Source organism: Capricornis sumatraensis, chromosome 4 (assembly GCF_032405125.1).
Source record: "Capricornis sumatraensis isolate serow.1 chromosome 4, serow.2, whole genome shotgun sequence".
Taxonomy (NCBI): Eukaryota; Metazoa; Chordata; class Mammalia; order Artiodactyla; family Bovidae; genus Capricornis; species Capricornis sumatraensis.
In genome coordinates this window covers 121,464,716-121,490,520 of record NC_091072.1, presented here as the reverse complement: position 1 = coordinate 121,490,520, position 25,805 = coordinate 121,464,716, and the positions used below count along the sequence as shown (strand labels likewise).

Sequence of the window (25,805 nt, the reverse complement as noted above, 5' to 3'; positions counted from 1 at the left end):
TAATGGCAGTTTTGTAAGACCCAAATTTTAGTTTTATGAATCTTCTTTATCCTATCTGATTCAGGTTGAATATGAAGGCTTAAAGCATGAGATTAAGCGATTTGAGGAGGAGACAGTGCTGCTGAACAGCCAACTGGAAGATGCCATCCGGTTGAAAGAGATCGCTGAGCACCAACTGGAAGAAGCCCTTGAAACCTTAAAAAATGAAAGGGAGCAAAAGAACAGCCTGCGGAAGGAGCTCTCCCAGTACATCACCCTCAATGATAACCATATCAGCATCTCAGTGGATGGGCTCAAGTTTGCTGAGGATGGGAGTGAACCCAACAATGATGACAAAATGAATGGACATATCCATGGGCCCCTTGTGAAACTGAATGGAGACTATCGGACTCCCACTTTAAGGAAAGGAGAGTCTCTCCACCCTGTTTCTGACTTGTTCAGTGAGCTGAACATTTCAGAAATACAGAAATTGAAGCAGCAACTTATGCAGGTAAGAACTTTGTTTAGGGCTTGTTTAGTGACTTTTCTGGAAGTTATGTGTAGCATGCTGTGGGATTTCTTATTGTCATATTTTACTTCCCAAGTTTTTTTTTTAATATTCTTTAACTAGCCACTTTGAAAGTACAATATTTTAGCAAGATACAAAAGTGGTGTTAAAGGAATCTCTCATTTACATTGTTTTATGAAATTTATCTCTTAGATAAATTAGATGGCAATTGAGTATGAAGGGAGAAAGATGGCATCTTGACGCGTTTCTCACAAAAAAAATTCAAAAACTTTATATGGGAAAAATGATACAAAATGAAGTTTCCTGTCACAAGCAACTCTATGTATATATTCAAGATTAATGGTTATACTTCACAACAGTATTTTAAGCTCTAAAAGACAAGAAGGATTTTCTATATATAAACTAGCTAGGATATTGTATGATTAAAAATACAGAAGAGGTATAAATCTGAAAGCAAGGCATTCTTACTCGTACTTGAGCTAAGCCTTAAATTTTTAGCATCTTCAAATCAAACATCTTGGGGAGAGTCCCAGTCTTTAAGCTTATGTCTCTGTGAAATGGCTTTCTGTCAATAGTGTAGAGTCTTGCCTCACGACCATACCTTAACCCTGTGATAATGGAAATGTTGTCTGAGGAACAGCATCACCACAGCCACCATCATGTGGGGGCTTTTTAGGAGACAATTGTTGGGCTCTTCACAGATCTACTGAGCCAGGAATCCAGTTCAACCAGCTTGTCAGGTGATTCAGTTCGGTTCAGTTCAGTCACTCAGTCATGTCCGACTGTTTGCTACCCCGTGGACCACAGCATGCCGGGCATCCCTGTCCATCACCAACTTCCAGAGTTTACTCAAACTCATGCCCATTGAGTCCATGATGCCATCCCACCATCTCATCCTCTGTCATCCCCTTCTCTTCCCACCTTCAATCTTTCCCAGCATCAGGGTCTTTTCAAAGGAGCCAGCTCTTCACATCAGGTGGCCAAAGTATTGGAGTGTTAACTTAAGCATCAGTCTTTCCAGTGAATATTCAGGATTGATTTCCTTTAGGATTGACTGGTTGGATCTCCTTGCAGTCCAAGAGACTCTCGAGAGTCTTCTCCAACACCACAGTTCAAAAGCATCAGTTCTTAGTGCTCAGCATTGTTTATAGTCCAACTCTCACATCCATACATGACCACTGGAAAAACCATAGCCTTGACTAGACAGACCTTTGTTGGCAAAGTAATGTCTCTGCTTTTTAATATGCTATCTAGGTTGGTCATAACTTTCCTTCCAAGGAGTAAGCGTCTTTTAATTTCATGGCTGCAATCACCATCTGCAGTGATTTTGGAGCCCCCCAAAATAAAGTCTGACACTGTTTTCTTGTTTCCCCATCTGTTTCCCTTGAAGTGATGGGACCAGATGCCATGATTGTTTTCTGAATGTTGACTTTTAAGCCAACTTTTTCACTCTCCTCTTTCACTTTCATCAAGAGGCTTTTTAGTTCTTCTTCACTTTCTGCCATAAGGGTGGTGTCATCTGCATATCTGAGGTTATTGATATTTCTCCCAGCAATCTTGATTCCAGCTCGTTCCTCATCCAGCCCGGCGTTTCTCATGATGTACTCTGCATAGAAGTTAAATAAGCAGGGTGACAATATACAGCCTTGACGTACTCCTTTTCCTATTTGGAACCAGTCTGTTGTTCCATGTCCAGTTCTAACTGTTGCTTCCTGACCTGCATACAGATTTCTCAAGAGGCAGGTTAGGTGGTCTGGTATTCCCATCTCTTTCAGAATTTTCCACAGTTATTGTGATCCACACAGTTGGAACTCTCTTGCTTTTTTGATGGTCAGGTGATGGGTATAAGACTTATTCTTCAGTCTGTTATCCTGCCAAGGTTCTTTGCATAAAGCTGATTTTTAAAGGCCTTAAGACTCTGGCAATCACTTATTTTTATAGCAAACAGGGCTTATAATTTTCTGCATCTATAGAAATGATGACTGAAAATGTAGTTAGCAGAAAGAAATGAGACTAGAGAACCAATGAAATTAATATGATAGACTCATTTTTAATACTATATCAAGAGTTAACATATCCTTTTACTTTTAACTTTACCTGCCCAGTGCTTTCAGCTGCTGAAAGATAATTAGTGAGAATTTGTTTTCTCAGTGTTCAGTTTCAATCAAGGTAAGAAAATATGGACACTAGAAGAAAATTAATTTCTTAAAGATTTAATTGGCTGCACAGTCCAGTTCTGTGTAGTTAATACTTTTCTATTAGTTTATACTAATATATGCAAGTGAATAAAAAAACATATTTCCTTGTAAAAAAAACTTTATGTGACATGTATTTATAAGAATGTATGCCCTCAAACTGAATAGAATTAATGTAAAATTTTTTCTGAAACTATCATGTTTGTTGCTTTAGGATGAAAGGTTACTGAATGGAAGCTTTTGCTTCTTTTTATTTTGGTGATAGTGTGTAAAATATATAAGGAAGTAGGGGTTTTATGTGTAAAAGAGCTTGAAATTTTTCAACCAGATCACCTATTTGGTTGAAGGCTCAGAGTTGTTCTCAGTTTTATGTAATACTAAATATCATCTGAGCTGGGAAATACAAAAGTCCAAAAGAGAAGAGTAGTTTAATAAAAAAGAATGATGGAGAACAAGTTCTCAGTAAGAGAGTGGTTCTCAGTGGGAACCACCTTGCAGCTTTTGTGATGGGGTAGTTCCTCACTGTCTGAGCCTGGCTGATGATTTATAGGAGGTTTAGCATCTCTGCTCCCAACCATTAAATGTAGTTACCTCTCCTCATAGATGTACTGACCAAAAAGTCCCACACTTCTCAGATGTCCCAAGGGTCAGCCTCTAGTTGAGAGTCATTCTTAGAAGGACAGCTTTTTCTCCCATAAAATTGGGACACATTTTACTTTCCTCAAAGTGTCATGAATTTATGAATTACTGTACATAGAGTGCTTAGAACAAGGCCAAACACATGATAAATGCTCAATAATTATGAACTGTTATCACTGTTTCAACTCCACAGTGTCTTTAATTTGTTAACCACTCCATTTATTTAACTATTATTATTATTAACTGTTACTATTGGGTGATTAGCTCAAGGATTGTAATCTCACATGGGAGTAATGTCGTCGCTGGTAGGAATACATAAAGGTGACAGCTAAAACTCAGAGTATGAGACAGTCTGAAAAGAGATATTCATTCAGCAAAAGTTAGAGTGAGAAAAACTTGGCTGGGTAAACTATTCTTTAGGATATGAGAAAACTTTGTACCTTTGAATCTTTCATGGGCGCTTAATTGATATGACAATTTGTTAAGCTGTAGAGGGACAGGCATAGCGCCTTTTATTCCCAAAGTATGCTTCTAATTTAGTTAAAAAGCCAGGCTTAACACAGGAATGAATTTGAAGCTTCCAGTCTCACACTAGGAACACTAACTTCTAATTTTGTTGTAAGTAAAGTGAACACCTGTTTTTCTCGTAATCAGCATTTTTTGTAAGAATTTATCTCATTCGAACTGTTGAATACAAGTATAGCAGAACGTATACTCTCGTGCATAATTTCTTTATAATCTGAACTTTTCCTTAGCTGTGTGTTTGTTTGTTTAATTCCAGTAAATTATATAAACATTACAGTAGACATTACCTAGAAGTTATTGCATTTGGCACTGATGTGAATAAGCCTTGAAAATAAAATGGCAGTTCTAATAACACTTAGTGAAGGAAGTAAAATTCGCTCAGTCATGCCTGACTCTTTGCAACCCTAGGGACTATATAGTCCATGGAATTCTCTAGGCGAGAATACTGGAGTGGGTAGCCTTTCCCTTCTCCAGGGGATCTTCCCAATCCAGGAATCAAACCCAGGTCTCCCTCAATACAGGCGGATTCTTTACCAACTGAGCCTCTCAAAAGTTGAGAGTTATGTTTTATACAGCGACAATTTTTAGGACTTCAAGCCTGGGAAGCATCATTAAAGATAACCCTGAAAGAACTGCTCTGAATAGGCGAGGGAATGAGCCAAGTTATATAGAAGTTTTGCAACAAAGGGCAAATGGTCTGAATATCAAAGGATTATTGTTGATTAAAAGAAAACCAGATATCTCAAGGAATTTAGCACTTTTCCATGTAAGGGAAGATGCAAGAGTCTGGGCTCACTGAAATCATTCCTTTGATATGCACCTCAGCTGTCTGGGGCCAGTATCCTCTGCTTTCACATCCTGACTTTTCTCAGGGTTCACTGTTGGAAGTGGCTGCAGTCTGATGGCTGCTAGATAGCAGGTATTCTTTCCTTCCTGAGTTCCCTCAGGGCTCACCAGTTCATCTGAGTTGTGGGTACAATCGCTGATGGCTGTGACATCTTTTGTTTCTTGATATGACAGGAAGTATTCCATTTCTCAGCCCCTTGTAACACATACTGTGTCAGTATCATTGTTTTAGACATTCAGAGGAGGCAATAAAATGCACTTTCACTATGGCCATCTGAAACACTTGGGGCCAGATGTGTTTTGAAATTAAATATTCTGACTATAGAAAGTGTAGGGATGGAAAAGATTTCCCCTCTTCCCTTCTAGGTTCTTTGGCTGGTCTAATAATTAAAGTGAAAACAGATTCACAAGTGAAAAACAAATTTAATTTCATTTGTAGAAGGGCAGAGACAGGGATGTAACACCCTCTACCAAGGAATATGTAGCTTTTAAGATTTTCTTTCTTAGGGTTAAAGAAACCCTTTGAAAACAGCAGGCCTGAGTCAAAGCCTATCATCTTTTTCTTAACTTATAAGATTCCATCTGTGCATATAAATTGTTTTCCCATCTAAGAGTATTTACTTAACTTCTTTCTGAAAAGAAAAAAAAAAAACAACCCTACGTTTCAGCTGTGGGTGTCAGGAATGTTGGGTGAATTGCTTCACTTCTCTGAGGTGCATTTACAAAGGGGAAAGTAATAAATTAGCCCCCATCACTAGTCTCTATGATACCTTGCTTGGAAATGGCGAGGGTTGGGGGCAGGTAGGGGAGATTCCCTTTATATTTATAATTACCATTTCCCAGCAGATGGAGATGGCAGTATTATATCTTGAGGAAGTGGCCTTTTTTTTTTTTCCAAGGTATCATACTGCCATCTGCTGGGAAATGGTAATAATAAATACAAAAACCTATACTGACTACAATGTAAATAGTGACTCCCGAAATTGGATCACTGTCAAAACTCAATTATTTCAAATAGAGAATAATAATAATTCCCAGTGACAAGTAGCTTAATTCATTTTATTAGAATGAAAATAAGTAGATCCTGCCCGGGAACGCTAAATAGTATAATCTATTAAAGGAGTCTGTATGCTTGTGCTAAAATTTGTACCTTTGATAAATAACCTCTGTTCACTGTGAACTTCTGTTCATGCAGCCTGGCGTGCTGCAGTCCATGGGGTCGCAAAGAGTAGGACACGACTGAGCAACTGAACTCAACTCAACTCAACTTCATATCACACAGAGTCAGACTAAACAGGAGAAACTCTCTGGATTGTTTTCTTCAATATCATTCTAGCTATGTAATTTCACGTGTCATGTGAGAAAACAGTAATATTTCTGTAAAACTGAAATTAATAAGTTTTGTTGTTTCCTTCTGGATGTGGAAGAAATCACGATTCATATTGTGTTCAGATACAGGTTGTTAAAGGTAATTTTAACTTTTCCTATAGTAATGGAAATTTTATGTATGTCTCCAAAGAGTTCAAAGCAATTTACGTATGTTTGCTTTATTAGTGGGTGTTTATAACAGCTAAGAGGTATATGGTGTTATCCCCATTTTACAGACAGGGATACTGAGGCACAAATATATTATGTCATTTGCTCAAAGTCAAAAGCCTTGGAAGTGGAGTTGCTACACAGAAAGAGAGTCAAACCAATCAATTATCTGTGTTTAACAAAGACTCACAGAATATTTATGAGATGAAATTAATTAAGACAAGATTGGTCAGTTCCTGGTTTTTAAAACATAATGTGACAAATACAGTTTCCTAGGACAAAGTTGACAGCTTAAGTTGTCAAACTATTATAAACTTGACAGTTAAAGATTACCTTTAATAAGCTTTAGGCAAACATATTTCTCAGAAGTCTTACTTTTTTTAAACCATATCCACCAATAAACATAATAAAGTCATCCATGATTGAACAACAAAGGATGAGTCTATGCAGTTTTTTTTTAAGAACTGCTTTCTGGTGATTATTCACACAATCCACCCATTTAAAGAGTTTAATTCAGTGTTTTTTAGTAAATCACACAGTTGTGCAGTCATCACCACAGTCAATTCATTACACCAAAAAGAACCCCACTTGGTCATGTTTTCTAGCCCTTTTTTATATGTTGCTGGATTCAGTTTGCAAGTATTTTGTTCAAGATTTTTGTGTCTCTATTCATAAGAGACACTGGCCTGGGGTTTTCTTTTCTCTGTCTGGTATTGGTATCAGAGTAATACTGGCTCTTAGAATGACTTGAAAAAGTCCCTCCCCCAGCCCCCCCCCCTTTTTTTTTTTGAGTCTTTGTCCGGCTTACTAACTTGCATATACATGTGTGTGAGTGTGTGTGTGCGAGAGAAAGACAGAAAGAGAGAGGAAGAGATTCCATCTCACCACACTGTCCAAAATATATTGCCTTCTTTCCCAACTACTAGATTCCCTCTCCTCAGTTTCTTGGTTCTGGGCTGATCTGTTTTCATAGCTCTCACGCTCGTTTCTCAGGGCACAGATTTGCCAGGGTTGCTTCACTTCAAGCAGAGAAGAATAAATTATTTATTTCTTAATTCTGTTTTGCATACTCATACTATTTGTGTGCTAAGTCGCTTCAGTCATGTCCAACTCTTTGTGACCCTATGGACCATAGCCCGCCAGGCTCCTGAGGAATGGGATTCTCCGGGCAAGAATACTGGAATGGGTTGCTATGACCTCCTCCAGGGGATCGTCCCAATCCGGGGATTGAACCCAAGTCTCTTCTGTCTTTTGCATTGACAGGCAGGTTCTTTACCACACCTGGGAAGCCCTTACTATGTATCCCATTACAAAAATCACACCAGTCATTCAGGTGTCAAGTTGAGAGTCAGATAACCAGGATAAAGACTTTATGGAAATTAATAACTCATAGAACAGCTTTTATTTCTCTTCCTGTGAAAGTCCTAATATTAATGAGCAAATTCCTGTCTTTTCTTTTGTTCCTTCACAAAAGAATTTATCAGTACTCGATACATGTTAATGTGTTTATTTAAAAGTAAACACTCAGTGAAATTAAAAATAATTTCTATGGGATGGGACTTCCCTGGTGGTCCAGTGGTTAGGGCTCTGTGCTTCCACTGCAGGGTACACAGGTTTAATCCCTAGTCAGGGATCTAAGGTCCTGCATGCCATGTGGCCAAAAAATTACTCATTCAGGTTTTCTGGCAAAACAACCAGCCCTACTACACAAAATAAAATCTTCAGTTTCAGATAGAAGACAGAGATTTTAGGAAGAGAAATAAAGCAAATGTTCTTAGTCACTGCAGATTATATATTATTTATATATATAATTATAGAAGACTATAATTAGCTCAGCAAGTCTCTCTTGAATAAGTTCTTCACAAATGGAGATTAAAATATACAATTAAAATGAATAGTAATTTTAAACTTTAAAGTGCTTTGCATTTAATAATTCAAAGCACCATGTATTTTAAATAGTTTAAACTCTGCTCTGAAATTCAAATACAATTTAGTACTTCAAGCCTCAATAGTACTTCGAGCCTCAATAGCTGAGTGAAAATGTAATGCCAGAGTTATACAAAATTATCCACAATTTAGTTAACTTTTTTTTGGAGGAGGGCAGAGCAACCTTATTGTACAGAAAAAATATACACACACACATATACATGTGTGTGTATGTGTGTATAAAATTTGGATATCATTCCCTATTCAAAAGATTCCACCAGAAATATATTGTGTGGAAATTAGTACTGTATGTGGAGCATATATATATGACAGAGACAGTGTTCTATCTGATGTTTTTTGGAGGTGCTAAGCTCCTGAAACAATCCATTTCACTGAGATTGTGTACAATACCAACAATTGAGGAGATTTTCCTTCTCTTTTATCATCAAAAATTCAAATGTCTTGACTTTTCATTAAATAACATATGGATTTTCACTTGAAATTATTGCTTAGTAGTCTGACTAAATCAGTTCATCTTCAGCTATATACAAATACTGTCTGTTGTATCTAATGAAACCCAGCTAAGAGGATTTGTATTCAAATATATCCTAACTCTGAGATGAGTTATTTTTGCATATACAAATACAAATTTGTAAAATAAATGTGTTTGTCATGTAGAACCATTTAGGTATAGGAACTGGACCACAGTTACCCAAATGTTAATAAGATCTAACGTTATAATTATTGTTGTGGTTTTTTAGTCACCAAGTGGTGTCCAATTCTTTGTGACGCCATGGACTGTAGCCCACCAGACTCCTCTGTCCATGGGATTTCCCAGACAAGAATACTGGGATGGGTTGCCATTTCCTTCTCCAGGGGATCTTCCTGACCCAGGAATAGAACCCGTATCTCCTGCAATGGCAGGTGGATTCTTTACCACTGAGTCATCAGGGAAGCCCAGCGTTATAATACCTTGATCTTTAAGTTCACTGTCTTACTGAATCACCCAAACGTCCCTAGGAGACAAGGACTGTTATGCTCATTTTATAGATGATCAAACTGAAGCTTACCCAGATTTACTTGTGTATAAGGCATAAGAATTTGGATAGGTAAATATACAGAGCATAATTCTTTTGGAATGATGTATCTTTTGATTGATTGACCTACCCGAACTGAAATAAGAAAACACACTCCAAATCAGTTTGTAGTAATGGGAATATTGTCTCTTCTGCATTTTTAAAATGTGTATATGTCCAAATGTGAGTAGGTCAAGTTCATCACTGGCATTGCCTTGAAGTCACTCAAAGACTTTCTTTTACCATTGCAGGTAGAACGGGAAAAGGCCATTCTTCTGGCCAATCTCCAGGAGTCACAGACACAGCTGGAACACACCAAGGGGGCACTGACAGAGCAGCACGAACGGGTGCACCGGCTCACGGAGCATGTTAATGCCATGAGGGGCCTACAGAGCAGCAAGGAGCTCAAGGAGCTAGATGGGGAAAAGGGCCGGGACTCGGGGGAGGAGGCCCATGATTATGAGGTGGACATCAATGGCTTAGAGATCCTTGAATGCAAATACAGGGTGGCAGTAACTGAGGTGATCGATTTGAAAGCTGAAATTAAGGCCTTAAAGGAGAAATATAATAAATCTATAGAAAACTATACTGAAGAGAAGGCCAAGTATGAGAGTAAGATCCAAATGTATGATGAGCAGGTTACAAGCCTTGAGAAGACCACCAAGGAGAGTGGAGAGAAGATGGCCCACATGGAGAATGAGTTGCAAAAGATGACCAGCATAGCCAATGAAAATCACAGTACCCTTAATACAGCCCAGGATGAATTGGTGACGTTTAGTGAGGAGCTTGCTCAGCTTTACCATCATGTATGTCTGTGTAATAATGAAACCCCTAACAGGGTCATGTTGGACTACTACAGGCAAAGTAGAGTCACCCGTAGTGGCAGCCTGAAAGGCCCCGATGATCCCAGGGGACTTATGTCTCCACGGTTGGTCAGGCGGGGTGTGTCATCCCCGGTAGAAACAAGGACCTCACCTGAACCAGTTTCAAAAGAAAACACAGAGGCCAGCAAAGAACCAAGTCCAACTAAGACCCCCACCGTCTCTCCTGTTATTACTGCCCCACCATCATCTCCAGTATTAGATACAAGTGACATTCGCAAAGAGCCAATGAATATCTACAACCTTAATGCCATAATCAGGGACCAAATCAAACATCTGCAGAAAGCTGTGGACCGGTCCTTGCAACTGTCTCGTCAAAGAGCTGCAGCACGGGAGCTGGCCCCCATGATCGATAAAGACAAGGAAGCCCTAATGGAAGAGATCCTCAAGCTCAAGTCCCTGCTGAGCACCAAACGGGAGCAGATCGCCACACTGAGAGCGGTGCTGAAAGCCAACAAACAGGTGATCTCATTCTACTGATGACCTATGCTAGCCAACACTTTAGTTTATGCCTGAATGCTTTTAGTGTCCACTACCATCAGGATAGGAGAAGGAAATGGCAACACACTCCTGTGTTCTTGCCTGGAGAATTCCATGGACAGAAGAGCCTGGAGGGCTACAGTCCATGGGGTCACAAAGAGTCGGACACGACTAAGTGACTAACACTATTACTACCATCAGGATGAGAGTTCAAATTCCCGGTCAGCAGAGAAATAAAATGAACTGTGATCAGAGCCAGATCGGAACGTAATAGTTTCCTTGAAGTGCGTGAATGGATGAGACAGGAGAGTAGCTATGCCTTGCTGAGGTAGAAGTGAGGAATTTAAAGCAGGAACAGAGAAAATCCAGGTGCATATGTACAAAGGCAGTCCCGGCGGTACTTACCTGGAGCCCAGCAATCATTGAGTGTAGCAAAGGGAGGTGGAGGGATGCAGAATAGGCTGGCAAGGCTCTCTGGTAGGCAGTTGGAGCAGAGAGAGAGGCAGAGAGAGAAAATAAATTATGCACTAACTCTGTCAGTGACCACTTATCTGAAATTTAGTTCCACTTGGAATGTTAATTCACCTGAGTCACAGCTTAAACAGTAGAAAAAATTTCCTAATCATAGATCTTGTCCTTAGGACATAAGCAGGAATGCTACCACATGATTCTACCCGACTCCTAGATCTCTTTGATGTCTGTATTTGTGTTTTTCCCTCAAACTTTACCTGAGTGACAGTGCTGTGAAATACAGGTGGGAAGATATTTTTAACCTCCGTCTAGTTTCTCTGGAAAGTGAGACTTGACAAACACCTTTGAAAAGAGTGGTGAATAAAGAATATCAATAAAGAAAAGCAACAAAGCATCAAATACCTTCTTGCAAATGTAAGCAATACTAGTGTTGGAATGGAGAAGGAAATGGCAACCCACTCCAGTGTTCTTGCCTCGAGAATCCTAGGGACGGTGGAGCCTGATGGGCTGCCGTCTATGGGGTCGCACAGAGTCGGACACGATTGAAGCGACTTAGCAGCAGAAGCAGCAGCAGTGTTGGAAAGTGAAAGTTAATTTAGATTCAGACGTCCTTTTCCGTTTGCATTTAAATGGGTATCTACAATGAAGCTTTCTACCCTCTTTATCTTCAGTTACCATAAACCTGTTGGTATAATTTGGAGGTCTATAATACAAGTGTTGAAATGTTTAACTGACATAGATGTATAGGTAAGCATGATTGATCAACCAAGAGAATTTGTCAATAAGCATTCACTAATTGCATATTTCATTGCAGTTAGTAAGTAGGGATGCAAAAATAAGTGACTAGTAATCTAGTAGAATTTCAGTATATGCCCGTAACTGTTTACAAAATAGGACCAATCATCAAGCACTTTAGAGTGGTGTAAACAGTGCTGTAGGAATTAAGAGCAGTACAAAGCATTTCTGGGTGAATTTTAATTTTCACAGTGGTTTGTGGTACTATTTGCATTACCTTAGTGTCACATCCCATATGGCCTCAGTAAATTAAATGTAAACACGTTTCTAGCCATGCCTTTAGTTTACATTTTAATGATGTTAGGGCTATTGCTGTGATGCTGTGTGCCATGAATGGCTGAGGTATCTACAGAGGACATCCACTATATTTAGACATTGTGGAATGTTTATCGTTAAGGCTAAGCTAAGAATTCTGTCATAGAGGGAAAAAAGAGAATCCTGTTTTTATTAAGTGTTCTCCATTCTTTATAACTCTTTTCATATATCTTAGGGTTTTTTGTAAGCACAGTGTCTTCTGATGAAATAAGTAAATGTTTAGAAAGGACCCTCTGTATACTACTACGCTATGATGAATGCCAAAGATTCAAAGAAGGCCAGTACATGGTCCCTGCCTTCCAGGAAAGGATTCACAGACTTATGGGGATGTCAGAGTTGAACAGATAATTACAGTTTGATATTAGATATACTATAATCCAATTTATGGGAACATTGCAAAGAAAGTAACTAATGAATCCTAGATCTAGATCTCTGTGGCTAGAAACAAGATTTTTTTTGTTTAAAAAATAAACTTCAGGAGAGTGTAGTAAATGCAGATGTCAGCAAGTCTGCTAATGGGTCTTAGACTTCCTCAATTCCAAAAAAGCTTCGTGCAGTCTTGTGAACAAAAATCTAAACGGTCCTGAGTCCTTTGGGGGCATTTTTCACAAATAATAAATGACTTTGTACTTCTATTTCAGATCTTGCTCTACCGTCACTTTCTTCTCTTCTCTTCTTAGATAACTGACCATGTGCTTCCACATGCTTACAAACTCGTTACATCTACATTTTCACAACTTCACTCTCTGTTCTTAATGATTTTGTGTGTAAATTTAAAAAAAATTTAAACAGCTCCCATTTTCCCCAGGTTGATTTCTGCATTATGGATAACTTTCTGAATCTATAATGTTTCTAAAGATTCCACTGAGTTACAGCACTACAGAACATACTGAAGTATTTTATGAGTAACTTCTTTTAATCTAAAGTTAAATTATATCAAAATTATTGTTACGTTAACAATAAAAATTTTTAAAGCTGTTAAGTTGTGACTTTAGAATAAAAACATTAACCAACTACATTGCTATCCCAACATTGTTTTAATTTAAAAAAGAATCTATCTCTATGGATGGATTGGCACTTTGTAGAAGAAAATTGAAGCTATCCACTTGAAGCACGAAAAGAAATGCTAAGAAACCTTGGTAGTCTTTCTGGGAAATCCTGTTACTAGTGGGTTTTTTCATTAGTGATGGGCTTTTTTCATTAGCATTGAATATTTTACATACTCTGAAAAACTGTAGTTAGTAGTTTGTAAAAATGGTGTGTTTCTAGTTTGGCTTCAGTATGAATACCATGGAGGCTATGCTTCAAACAGGCAGTCCCTAAATGTACATTGATTTCATACATTGATTTAGCCAGCATTTTTTGTTTGTTTGTTTTTATTTCATACTCTGTGTCAGGCTAGTTCTCACTTAGAAACCCTCTTAATTCCAATAACTTTAAACATGCCCAAATTCAAACAAATATTTTAATTCATTCAATATTGTGGTGCTTGCTTGGGTAGCACATCCAATTTTACATATATATATATATATAGCTCGAGTAGGAAATGGCAACCCACTCTTGCCTAGAGAATTCCATGGACAGAGGAGCCTGGAGGGCTAGAGCCCATGAGATCACAAAGAGTTGGACATGATGGAGAAACTGAGCATGCATATATATGTGTGTATATATATATATATATATATATATATATATATGTATCTGCTTCTATGAAGATTGTGAAGAAGAATTTGACTGTAATTTAGTAAAGAAGTTATATACTAAGACGTAGGAAAGAATTGATTCTTTGTTAATTCTTTTCCTTAAATATATAATACAGGTTTATAGTTTGTCATACTCATGTTATAAATCGCAATGACTTGTGCCTTTTATTCTATTATGTTTCAGATCCACTGCGCATGGATGACACAAGAATATTTGAGTTCTATTGTATTTCATTTGGAAGATGTGCTTCTTCCCTAACTTCTTGATAAAATCCTTCTTATAAAAAGTTTCATTTTGATTCATTCATATCTGAAAATCCCATATTCTCAACAATCTGCATTAAATATTTACTAAACTATTATATATCTTTCCCTTAGTCACTGATAATGACTCTGGTTCACAGCTGGCTTCTAGGGCAATTTATCCATATTATAGATTGATATTTATGTTTTGACATAAAAAATTGCGCTATGTGCAAAGTATGTTTATATGAAATTCATATGTTTATATTAAATTCAACCTAGACAGTTTTACTTTTTATTTATGAAAGAAATAGACCCAGCATGAAGAAATGTATATGATAGATTTTCCTGATATGAAAATTGTAAGCTGTATCATTTTTCTGCTTTAGACAGCTGAGGTGGCATTAGCTAATCTCAAGAACAAATATGAAAATGAAAAAGCAATGGTGACTGAAACTATGACAAAACTTAGAAATGAACTGAAGGCTTTGAAAGAAGATGCAGCAACTTTCTCATCCCTGAGAGCAATGTTTGCAACAAGGTAACAGTTTTCTCTTGCAAGTTTAGGTGTGGTACATGGGGATAAGGTGTGGTACATGGCTTCCCTGGTAGCTCAAATGGTAAAGCGTCTGCCTGCGATGTGGAAGACCCGGGTTCGATGCCTGAGTCAGGAAGATCCTCTGGAGAAGGAAACGGCAACCCGTTCTAGTACCCTTGCCTGGAAAATCCCATGGACGGAGGAGCCTTGTATGCTGCAGTCCGTGGGGTCATAAAGAGTCGGACACAACTGAGCAACTTCACTTTCCTTTATGGGGATAAGACTTTAAAATGTATTTGTTCATCTTCCTGCATAATGAGTGTTATTTAGTGTGTCATCTAAAAAGGCAAAGTGTAGAGTAATACATGAGATTCCACTCTAACAAATCTAAAATAAAACCTTTTGTGCTGTTTTCCAAAGCCCTCTACTGGACACCCTGGATCAAGCAATTCTTTTACATGAAAGTGTTTTTACTTTATTTTTTTTTTGGCCATGCCACGTGGCTTGCAAAACCTTAGTTCCCCAGCCCAGGGTCGAACCCGGGCCCCCATTAGTGGAAACACAGAGTCTTAACCACTGGCCCTCCAGGGAATTCCCTATACAAATGATTTTAAGTTAATATAATAGATATTTTTTCTAGAGCCTTCTGTACCCAAAAGAATTAGACCAAGGAAAACAAAACCTCCAATAAGGGGGAAAAACCCACTTCCTGAAATAGCTAAATAGTACATTATCACCATTGACATTTATTTTTGTGTACATAAAAGTGTTTATCATTAGCAAGTATTTGTATGAAAAGATATCTTCATAATGAAGATTAATATTCATCATATCAGCTAATTACTTAGACTTAATATGTTGTTCTTGTTTAGTTGCTAAGTTGTGTCCAACTCTTTTGCAACCCCATGGACTGTATGTAGCCTGTCAGACTCCTCTGTCTGGGATTTCCCAGGCAAGAATACTGGAGTGGGTTGCCATTTCCTTCTCCAGGGAATCTTCCCATCTGAGGGACTGAATCCATGTCTCTGCATTAGCAGGCAGATTCTTTACCACTGAGCCACCAGGGAAGCCTAGATTTAATATACTGTGAATTAAATTATGATTTCTAAGATGTTATAGTATATATCACCAAATTTTTCATACTACCCAACTAATTATTTAGACAAATGTTAGTTACTACCTCCCCCCACCAGTTTTGTTATGAAGCACCACTGTATTTTATTTTTAGACTTGAAATGATTGTTCAAAAAGTATTGATTCAAAAAAAAAAAGTATTGATTCGGTGGTTTCAAAATCTTGAGATGTTCAGTATAGTGATGCAATTTCCTTTTTGCTGTCACAGTTCAGTATCAAAATAAAAATAATTCTATATTTTATATGATACAAATGGTATAAAATTCACAAAGCATAACTATGGTTATGCTCTATTTGCAGATTCAATAAATTACTTGCATATAGCTAATATAAATGTAAAAACAAATCCTAGGCCCTGAAATCTGTCCAGCTTCCTTTTTGTGTCAGGAGAGAAAAGGCTCAAGCTCATACTTTTTGATCGACTCTTGGATGTGGCAATGAGGAGGCTAAGTGCCTAAGAGACGACAAGGGTGTGGGAGAACTGAAGGGAACTGACTTCTTGGTCTGAGCACAGAAGAGTTTGCATACCTCTGGCCTCTATGGGGAGGTAGGGACAGGAGAATGGGTTTCATGCATAACGCCTCCCTCTTTGAAAAGGAAATCAAAAAAAATTTAAAGGGACATTTAATATCTCGATCTTCGGCTTTTCTGGTGGCTCAGAGGTTAAAGCGTCTGCCTGCAATGCGGGAGACCAGGGTTCGATCCCTGGGTCGGGAAGATCCCCTGGAGAAGGAAATGGCAACCCACTCCAGTATTCTTTCCTGGAGAATCCCATGGAAGGAGGAACTTAGTGGGCTACAGTCCATGGGGTTGCAAAGAGTTGGACACAACTGAGTGACTTGACTTAACTTGACTTAATGTCTCGATCTGGCTTATATAAGAATTATTACCCCAAAATAATGTATTCTCACAGAAATTTGTTTTTTCAGGTTATTAACTGCCTACTCCATTGTATTTTTAAAAATATTGTTATCTAACCAAGTAAAATAAATCCAGGGTCCCGAAATCCACATGTTATTTTACTAAGCCCTGATTTTTCTTATAATATTCCTACTGTGCTTCTTGACATTCAGTGTTAAAAAATATTGAGACCCACCTGGAGCTCAAGTTCTTTCACTACAAAGTCTATTTTTTTTTTAATGCCATAAGTCTTGTGTTAATTTCAAAGTTTATACAATACATTTGGTAACTCTGGAAAGTCATTAACTATCTTCTGATTTGTGAAGAGTGTTCTTAGTGGGTAAATAAACTCAGAAAAAGCTCTGAATAATTGTGTGAATAATTCTTCATTCCAAATGAACATATGCTCGCTCAGGTGTCACTTTTGGTGGAAAAAAGACCACTGAGCTTATCCTCCTGGTGCAGCAATATCCAACCTGAACAAAGCCAACTATATTTGTATCAAACCCTCTGCAAATCTTGGTCTTCTCTGACACCTATTGCTTTATCATTTGGTTGGGAAATCATTGAAGATACTCAGGTTTCTAGTTCAGGCAAATGTGCCATGTTGAAATCAGTAGCAACTATAATCTGAACTCAAAAATATAAATAAACTACATGTTTTCTTTATAAATATTGTTATTATTTTTATGCTACAGGCAAGACTATAAAATTATTATAACACATCTATGATGCTGTGTACATTACCTGAGACTTTACTGTTGGTTTTTTTGCGTCATGGAGCAGCCCTCACAATAATTCTATCTCTGGAGTTTAAGATACTGCCTATTAAGAATGTCCCTAGGACTTCCCTGGCAACCCAGTGGTTAACACTCTGTGCTTCCACTGCAGGTGGTGCACGTTCAATCCCTGGTTCCCTGGTCAGGGACCTAAGATCCTGCACGCTTCACAGCAAGGCCAAAACAAAACAAAAAGAATGCCCCCATATGTACTTCATCGTATAGATGAACTATCAGTTATTGAACCTGCTCTGTTTCCAACTTTCTACTGTAATAGATTACTTCTATTCCATTACTTCCATTGTTATGGAATTACATCCATTACTTCCGAATCCTAGCAAAATTCATTACTTTCAACTGAAGCTCCAGATTTAATTGCACAAAGATTTTCTCCTGACCACTTTTCTGTTGGTGGTTCTAGATGTGATGAATATGTCACACAGTTGGATGAGATGCAGAGACAGTTAGCAGCTGCAGAGGATGAAAAGAAGACTCTGAACACTTTGTTACGAATGGCTATCCAGCAAAAACTCGCCCTGACCCAGCGGCTGGAGGACTTAGAGTTTGACCATGAGCAGTCCCGTCGCAGCAAAGGCAAACTTGGGAAGAGCAAGATCGGCAGCCCTAAAGTAAGTGGGGAGGCATCAGTCACCGTGCCCACCATAGACACTTACCTCCTGCATAGTCAGGGCCCACAGACACCCAACATTCGGGTCAGCAGTGGCACTCAGAGGAAAAGGTATGCATGCAGCGATCTTCATAGTATGGTGCAGTGGCCAGATTTTAGTTAACTGCAAAAATTAATGTGCTGTTATTGTGGAGGATGGAGGAAGGGAAAGAAGAGAAAAAGTGGGAGTGGGTGTATAAATGGGCCTTGCCAATGTTGGTTTTTCCAAATTAAAACCTTTTGATCATTGTGTTTATTTGTTTCTGTCCCCCACACCCCATCTCTTGGTTAATCATAATATACTTTTCAAGTGTCTGTTAACATTTTTGCTGTTCCTTGTATGCATAAATATGCCTCTCCCTTACCTCCAACCTAAAAATTGGTAGATGAAAAGTGAATATTAAGAATGAAGCTATGTTTTACATGGGTGATAATTTGAATGGTAATGGTGCTATTTACCAGCTTCTCTCTAATGAGGCAAGAAGATGAATGTGTTCTCTTAGGGGAACTTTTGTTCATATGCTGAAAACTGATGACTGACTGAAAGGAGATGTCTCTATTTCAGTCAAATAGAATGGAATATGTATAGCGTTTTTCTTAAAAGCAGGTTTTTGTGCTTTTTCTTTTAGTATATGAATATTGTTTTAAAAAAATCACTCATAAGGTTATTAATGGCTTGATTTTATGACCTTTCTCTAGAGTCCTGGATGTTGAATTACTTACCCTGTATTTTTCAGTTAAGAGTGAAATTTTATTTTACGAGCTTTCAGTTAAGAATCAAACAATATAAATATTTTCTGTTTGTGGTTCAAACTGACTAACTATAATAAATCTCTTTTCCAGTATCCAGTACAATTTCCAAATAGGGTTGTATCCTGGTATGGAAACTAAACATTTAGTGAAAATCTTGATTTACTTGTTAAAAAAATTAAATGCCAGTATAAATAATGTTGTCACTGGTGAGGCTTTGAAAGGTAATTAAAGTAAAACTTTTTTGTTTCCTATATGTATTTTCTTGGATCTCCTGCAAGACAATTTTCACCTTCCCTTTGTGATCAGAGCCGTCCCAGGACTTCAGGGGCTTCCTACCTACAGAATTTATTAAGAGTTCCCCCTGATCCCACCTCCACAGAGTCATTTCTTCTGAAGGGCCCCCCTTCCATGAGTGAATTCATCCAAGGGCACCGGCTCAGCAAGGAAAAAAGGTTAACCGTGGCTCCACCAGGTAAACACTTTTTCCTTGGGTGCATGTGATGCAAATGATGAGTTGAATAGACCAACTCTCCCCTTCCTTCCAGCTACTCACACCCACCCATCCACAGAGTCTAACTTTCATGATGATAAATTCCTACTGTTAAAGTAAAAACATCTTTATACTTTGCTTCCTGATTCCTTCTTTACTCAGCCAGACAGTCATTTCTTAGGCGTCTCCAGGGACTTCCCTTTTTAGCAGCCAAGGATGAAAAATGAGAGTTGGAAGGAATGGGATAGATGAAGGGAAACTAGCAACAGGCACAATGCAAGACACACAGTCCTATTTGCAGTTTGGTAGCTCCTAGCAATTCTGTCTTGGTCAAATTTTGACATTTTCTTCTGATCATGTTTAACATAATTTCAGTCAAGGGAGCCATCTTTATAAAAAGCTCTTTGGGCTGATCTCCTTTTGCAGTGACTCAGAATGTCTTCTCAATTATTGAAAATATAAAAGTAAAATCCTGAGGTTTTGCTCCTCAGGAACATTTAGGTCTTAGTATAATATTCTTATAGTTTGTAAGCCCTTATTGATTTGTGCTTATCAGCATGCTGACAACTTATTTTAGCTTCACTGTTTTGCATTTTTCTAATATTTTTTATTTTTTCTCTGAAGGGCCTCATTTGAAAATATGACTTCTGGCAGATAAACATCATTCTTTTGGGAAATCCCTGCATGTTAACTATAGGTCAGGAGGTGGTGCACTTTAATTCTGTGAAACAAAATAAGCCCAAAGGCAGCTGTTATTAGCCTATCTAAGAAATGAAAAATTAAAAACTAATTCTAGTTAGTTGTCAACAGTTAGAAATTCAAGAGATTTCACCGGGACAGCTGTATTTCTGGCCTCCCTTGAATGATCCTGGCAACCTTAAGGCTGCATTCATGCATTTCAGCAGCTTGCTGGAGCTCTGTAGTGGCTGCTGCTTTTACACAGGGCAAACTGCAGTTTACCACAGGTCCTCTCACTGCCAATTACATATACCCAGCCTGCTGCACTTGTTTCTGTTGTCATCTGGCCCCTAATGTAACCTTTGAGTTTGTTACCTTTGCCACAAAAAAAAAAATTTTTTTTAATTACTTCAATTTTACCTTAATTCCTTTTTGGAAACCTCAGACTTTGGATCTCTAATACTGTGCTTCCCTTATCTCATTCATGAATCAGCCTACTGATTGGGATTAAAAGATACGGTGTGAAAATTTATAGAACAAGTTAAACATTCTAAGAATCTTTGAGGACATAAGTAGTGTGATAAGGAGTTGGAGGAGACTAACAGCCAAAATGTTCACCTAAAATAAAAAGCCAGACTTTCCTGGAGGTTCCTCCTTTCGTGACCCTTTTGCTGTTGTTTTAGACCCCTTTGGAAGCTACCTTGAAGTATCTGTGAGTCGCATAGTGGTCCTGATTCATCAGAACACCTAAGTTAAATAAAATCCAAAGATCTTATTGTGTTCCGACTGGACTTAGTAGCATTATCTCCTAGAACTTAGAAAAGAAATTCTGTGATTAATAAGTAAACCTATTGTATTTTAATTTTTAAAGTGACATATCAATAATACTAAAATTAATAATAAATGTTAATAACAGCTATTTTCATTTTGTATATGACTATTTGATCCTTGCTTATGTTAATATCTATTTTACATCATAGTCATTACGTTGCAGAAACCACTAACAGATATCATAAATTTTTCTGTTACTATCTAGTCTTATTTTTATTTTTAAAGGTTGTATCATAAATTTTACTTCAGATATTATCATTGCATTAATCACCACTTCCTCTCTTGTTAACCATTAGATGGTTTTCCATTATTTGTTATAAGATGCTGTTAGAAATATCATGCATTCAACTTCTCATCTATTCCATTCTTTTTTCAAGAGTGAGATCACTGGGTTAAAGTATGAACATCTTTATGTTTTTTGGTCTATTTTGATGTTCTGATGTGATGTCCAAAAGGGCATCTCAATGTGCTGAAAGTCTTATATTTTCCCCATTTTCACACATTCTGAATCTTTCTGCTACTGCTAGTCAGAATACGTGAATAAGAATACTATTATGTGGCCTGAAATTCTTTAGTTTTGAATAATGAGAAAATGCCATAGACCTTAGAAATGATTGCTATATATAAGATGAGATATAAATAATGTGGAATTCAGAATCATCATTAGGACAGAAAAGCATTTTAATTACAACTTAGCATATTGATGAAACATTTTAACCATTTATTTGAAGTTAAAATAATAAAAGTATGAAGGAAGTAAATCTGTTATTATAGCCTAAAGATTTTTCAATCTTATGTCATGGAACCAACCAGATTAGTCCTTAATAAATTCTTAGATCAACCCAGCAACATTTTCTGAAAGGTTCTGTTTAAATAAATAGAAACTGATTAGCTGTCTACATCAAACTGTACCTTCTACAAATATTTGCATTATTGACAGTATATATTTTTCCTAGACTAAATTATATTGGATAAGGCATATTAAACATTATTTACAATGCTTTCACTATATAAAATGTTTCATTAAGCTAAGAGAGGGAAAGTGTGCCATTTATATCCAATCCTATGTTCTATGCAAGAATATCTTATACCCATGGCAAGTAATAGGTTTTATGAGTATTTATTATTCTTGAGTTTAATATAAGCTATTTATTATTATAGATTTACTTGCTGGTAACAATCTATATTCATCATTTTAAAAGGACAATTTCCTGTTAATTTATCAGAATTTTTTAATAGGCATTGTTTTCTAAAATGTATTTTTAATTTTTCTATAATATATTTTTTAGTTTATTTTTTAGGTGATTTTAATTATTCTAGTAAGTCTATATACAGATTGTTTCTATTGAGGATCATTGAAGAAACTAAATCAATGTAAATTATATTAGTCTAATTTGTTTTGGATTCTTTGGTTGAGGAATTCCAAAAGATATAAATCTAATATAAATTTTAAAATAAAACATAAAATATTATTTACCATATATAGAATATTTACAAATAGATTTCACTTCTATGAGATGCTTAGCAGAAAACCCCATCATCTTCAAGGCACAATTTCTCAATTTCTGGAAAATCAGTTCTAGAAAAGGGCATTAATTTTCAAAATTAGTAGACTGTTTTGTGCTAATTTATTAGTACATTGTTCTGATTGATTTCTAATATTAGTAAAACTTTGTGGAGGAAAATTCTGGCTATGGCTCAGCCTCTGCTACCTCAGCTCTAGAAATTCCAGAGTTTCTGGCCGTGACTTACTGACTTTCTTTCTCCTGACTTATCCTTATCCAGCATACAAACTTCAACATCCTCCCCTCATGTAGCTTTGCAGAACTTGAATCAAAGGCTTCCCTTCTGATATCAAGTTTACAATCAGACAGCAGATAGTATATCTGCATAATATTAGTGGTTATTTTGTAGCCAACATTTCATCTCAATGCCTTAACTACCTAGGTCTATGTAATTAACAGAAACTTACAAATTAATCAATAATTAAAATCAATCTACCCGAGTATATGAAAGGAATCTATTCAGATCATAGGCCAGAGATGTTACTTCTGTGGTAAAGACCTAACTGCACCATTTGTACAAGTTTATTATGTTCCTGGACCCGATTGCAGCGTGAGGAGGGGGAGAAGGGAATGCTTCAGCACACCAAGCAGTTCTTTGATATCAGCTGGTTGCCATAGGATTCAACTCAATTCTGACACTAGCTACCTGGAGATGGCATCCAATTCCACACACTGAGGACTCAATCTGACAAGACTGCCCCACACCCTCATCCCCACTTCTTAAGCCAATCAAAAGCCTGGGCTATTTATTACCTGTGTCTCTGAACCACCACTATAGATTGGAGTTCCCACGACCCCTCTTCAGGTTCAGTTAATTTGCTACTTCCTCAATCACTGGTTTATTATTTTTTTAAAAAAAAGTAACTCAGAAACAGCCAGACAGAAGAGATTTGTAGGGCAAGAAACAGGGAAATGTGCCACAGTTTGCCTACTCTTCCAGTGTGACACTCCTCCTGTAATCTCCACGTGTTCACCAACCCAGAAGTTCTGTGAACCCTGTCCTTTAAGATTTCTATGGTGGCTTCATTACAGAAGCATGAGTTTGATTAAATCATTGGCCGTTTGATGATTGATTCAACTTCAGGGGTTGAAACAGAAAGTTCCAACTCTCTAATTCTGTGGTTGGTTCCCCTGGCAACCAGCCTCCACCCTTAGGTGGGGTCCTAAAGTCATCTCATTAACACAAGAGACACTTTTGTCATTCTTAGCACTTAAGAAATTCCAACATTTGGGGAGCTAAGAGCCAGGAATCCTGGACAAAGACCAAATATACATTTCTTATAAATCATAGTATCGCAACAGGATAAATAAGAAATCTGAAACTTCAAAAAGCAAGCTTGAACTTTCTTCTTGAAGTAATAGCCTGAGCAGTTTGCTCTTCATGAACTTGTGTTTTCCCTGTAGAAGCTTTTTCTTTTGAATGTTCTGCTTCCCGGTGTCATTTCAGTTCCTCTGTTCCTCCCTACTTCACTCTTTTCCTTCCTCCTCTCTCTCTGAAACCATTACTGAACTAATGTGAAAGAATGGTTTTGAAATCTGAAATTTTTCTATGATATTTTAGATCTTACCAATTTTTAAAGAAGCTCATAGAAATATATTAACCTTAGTATGTACTCACTCCTTTAGTAACAAACATGTTACTAAACATGTTCATTAGTGAAAATTGCCTTTGCATTTCCCTACATTCAAATAGTAAATATGTTTATGTGTTTGTTGTATTGCAAAGCCTATATTCTTAAATATGTACCCAAATCACATTTCTTTCATTAACTCATTTTCTCATTCACTTGTTTGTCAAAATTTAGCAAAGTATATTGGGCACCTACTATGTGTCAGGCACTTTTTTTTGCTTTTGGTGTAATCCATGGGATTGCAAAGAGTTGGACATAACTGAGCGATTTTCATTTACTTACTTATGTATAATGTGAAAGTGTTAGTTGCTCAGTCATGTCTGACTCTTTGCAACCCCATGGATGGTATCCTGTTGGGCTTCTCACTCCGTGGGATTCTCCAGGCAAGAATACTGGGTTGCTATTTCCTTCTCCAGGGGATCTTCCCAACCCAGTGATATTCAAATAAAACATCACCTCTGTTATCCACTTTAAGGGGAGGTAGATAGGCAAATAACTAATGATATTAGTAAATATTCCTGGTAAATAGAAGGATTGGGGTGATGAGGAAATCCTGCCCAAAGAAATGCAAGTAGTGATCATGAGAGGTAACTGTAGACCTTAATAGGCAGAAGGCAGAGGCGCAGGTGTGGATAAAGAGAAAAGCCTTATAGGAGATCAGCTTGCACAAAGGCTGATGAATTAGGGGCTAGAAACTGGATCAGGACTTGGGAGTGATGGGAATGACTCTAGGAAGGCAGACAGGGACTTGAAGGTAGAGGGCCAGGTTAGTGAGAGTAGACTTTATTCCAAGGGCACAGATAAGTTTTCAGAAGAGGAGAAGATTTTTAGTTTATAAGTCTACATATTGTATTTAGTCTCCACCTGACAACGAGGTGGAGAGTGGATTAGATGTGGGTAATGTTAACCGATGCTAGGAAAGATTGAAGGCAGGAGGAGACGGGGACAACAGAGGATGAAATGGTTAGATGGCATCACTGATGTGATCGGCATGAGTTTGAGTAGGCTCCAGGAGCTGGTGATGGACAGGGAAACCTGGCATGCTGAAGTCCATGGAGTTGCAAAGAGTTGGACATGACTAAGTGACTAAACTGACTGATTGACTGACTGAATGTTACCCAAAAAACTGGGTTCTCCTCTTGATGGGTGTCAAGCCAAAACACAACTGAAACCATATAACTCAGATTGGGACTTGAACCCATGGTCTTTTAACTGATATCACACTTAATTTCAGAACTTAATGAAACTCAGTTTCTTGAAGTCCCATCACAGAAATAATTCAGTGAGAGACAGAGAGATAGGTAAGAAATGGATTTCGCGAGAAATACACTCCACAGAGTGTGGGCCATCTCAGAAGGCAAGAGCAGCCCCTGAGTATGGCGTGGTTAGTGTTTTTAAAGGGCTGGGTAATTTCACAGGCTAATGACTAGAAGGATTATTCCAACTATTTTGGGGAAGGGGCAGGTTTTTCCAGGAGTTGGGTCACTGTCCTGTTTTGCCTTTGATGATCAGCCTCAGAACTGTGATGGTGCTGATGGGTGTGTCATTTAGCATATGCTAGTGTACTCAGTTCAGTTCAGTTGCTCAGCCCTGTCTGATTCTTTGTAACCCCATGGACTGCAGGACTCTAGGCTTCCCTGTCCATCACCATCACCTGGAGCTTGCTCAGAGTCATGCCCACTGAGTCCGTGATGTCATCC

At 37.7% G+C, this 25,805-nt stretch overlaps 1 protein-coding gene across 11 annotated transcripts in view; it reads left to right on the top strand.

Annotated features, from left to right (window-relative positions):
- Positions 1-25,805, top strand: part of BICD1 (BICD cargo adaptor 1) — a 244,969-nt gene that overhangs the window by 194,428 nt on the left and 24,736 nt on the right. For 3 of the 11 annotated variants that reach the window (XM_068969867.1, XM_068969868.1, XM_068969869.1), the window contains exons 4-8: positions 65-490; positions 9,503-10,594; positions 14,529-14,680; positions 17,912-18,229; positions 19,189-19,382. In XM_068969867.1, coding sequence (XP_068825968.1) covers positions 65-490; positions 9,503-10,594; positions 14,529-14,680; positions 17,912-18,229; positions 19,189-19,382 — 2,182 coding nt within the window. Of the gene's footprint in view, positions 1-31; positions 491-9,502; positions 10,595-14,528; positions 14,681-17,911; positions 18,325-19,188; positions 19,383-25,805 lie in introns of those variants that run through there. The other 8 variants (XM_068969870.1, XM_068969875.1, XM_068969874.1 and 5 more) reach the window with 8 other exon arrangements.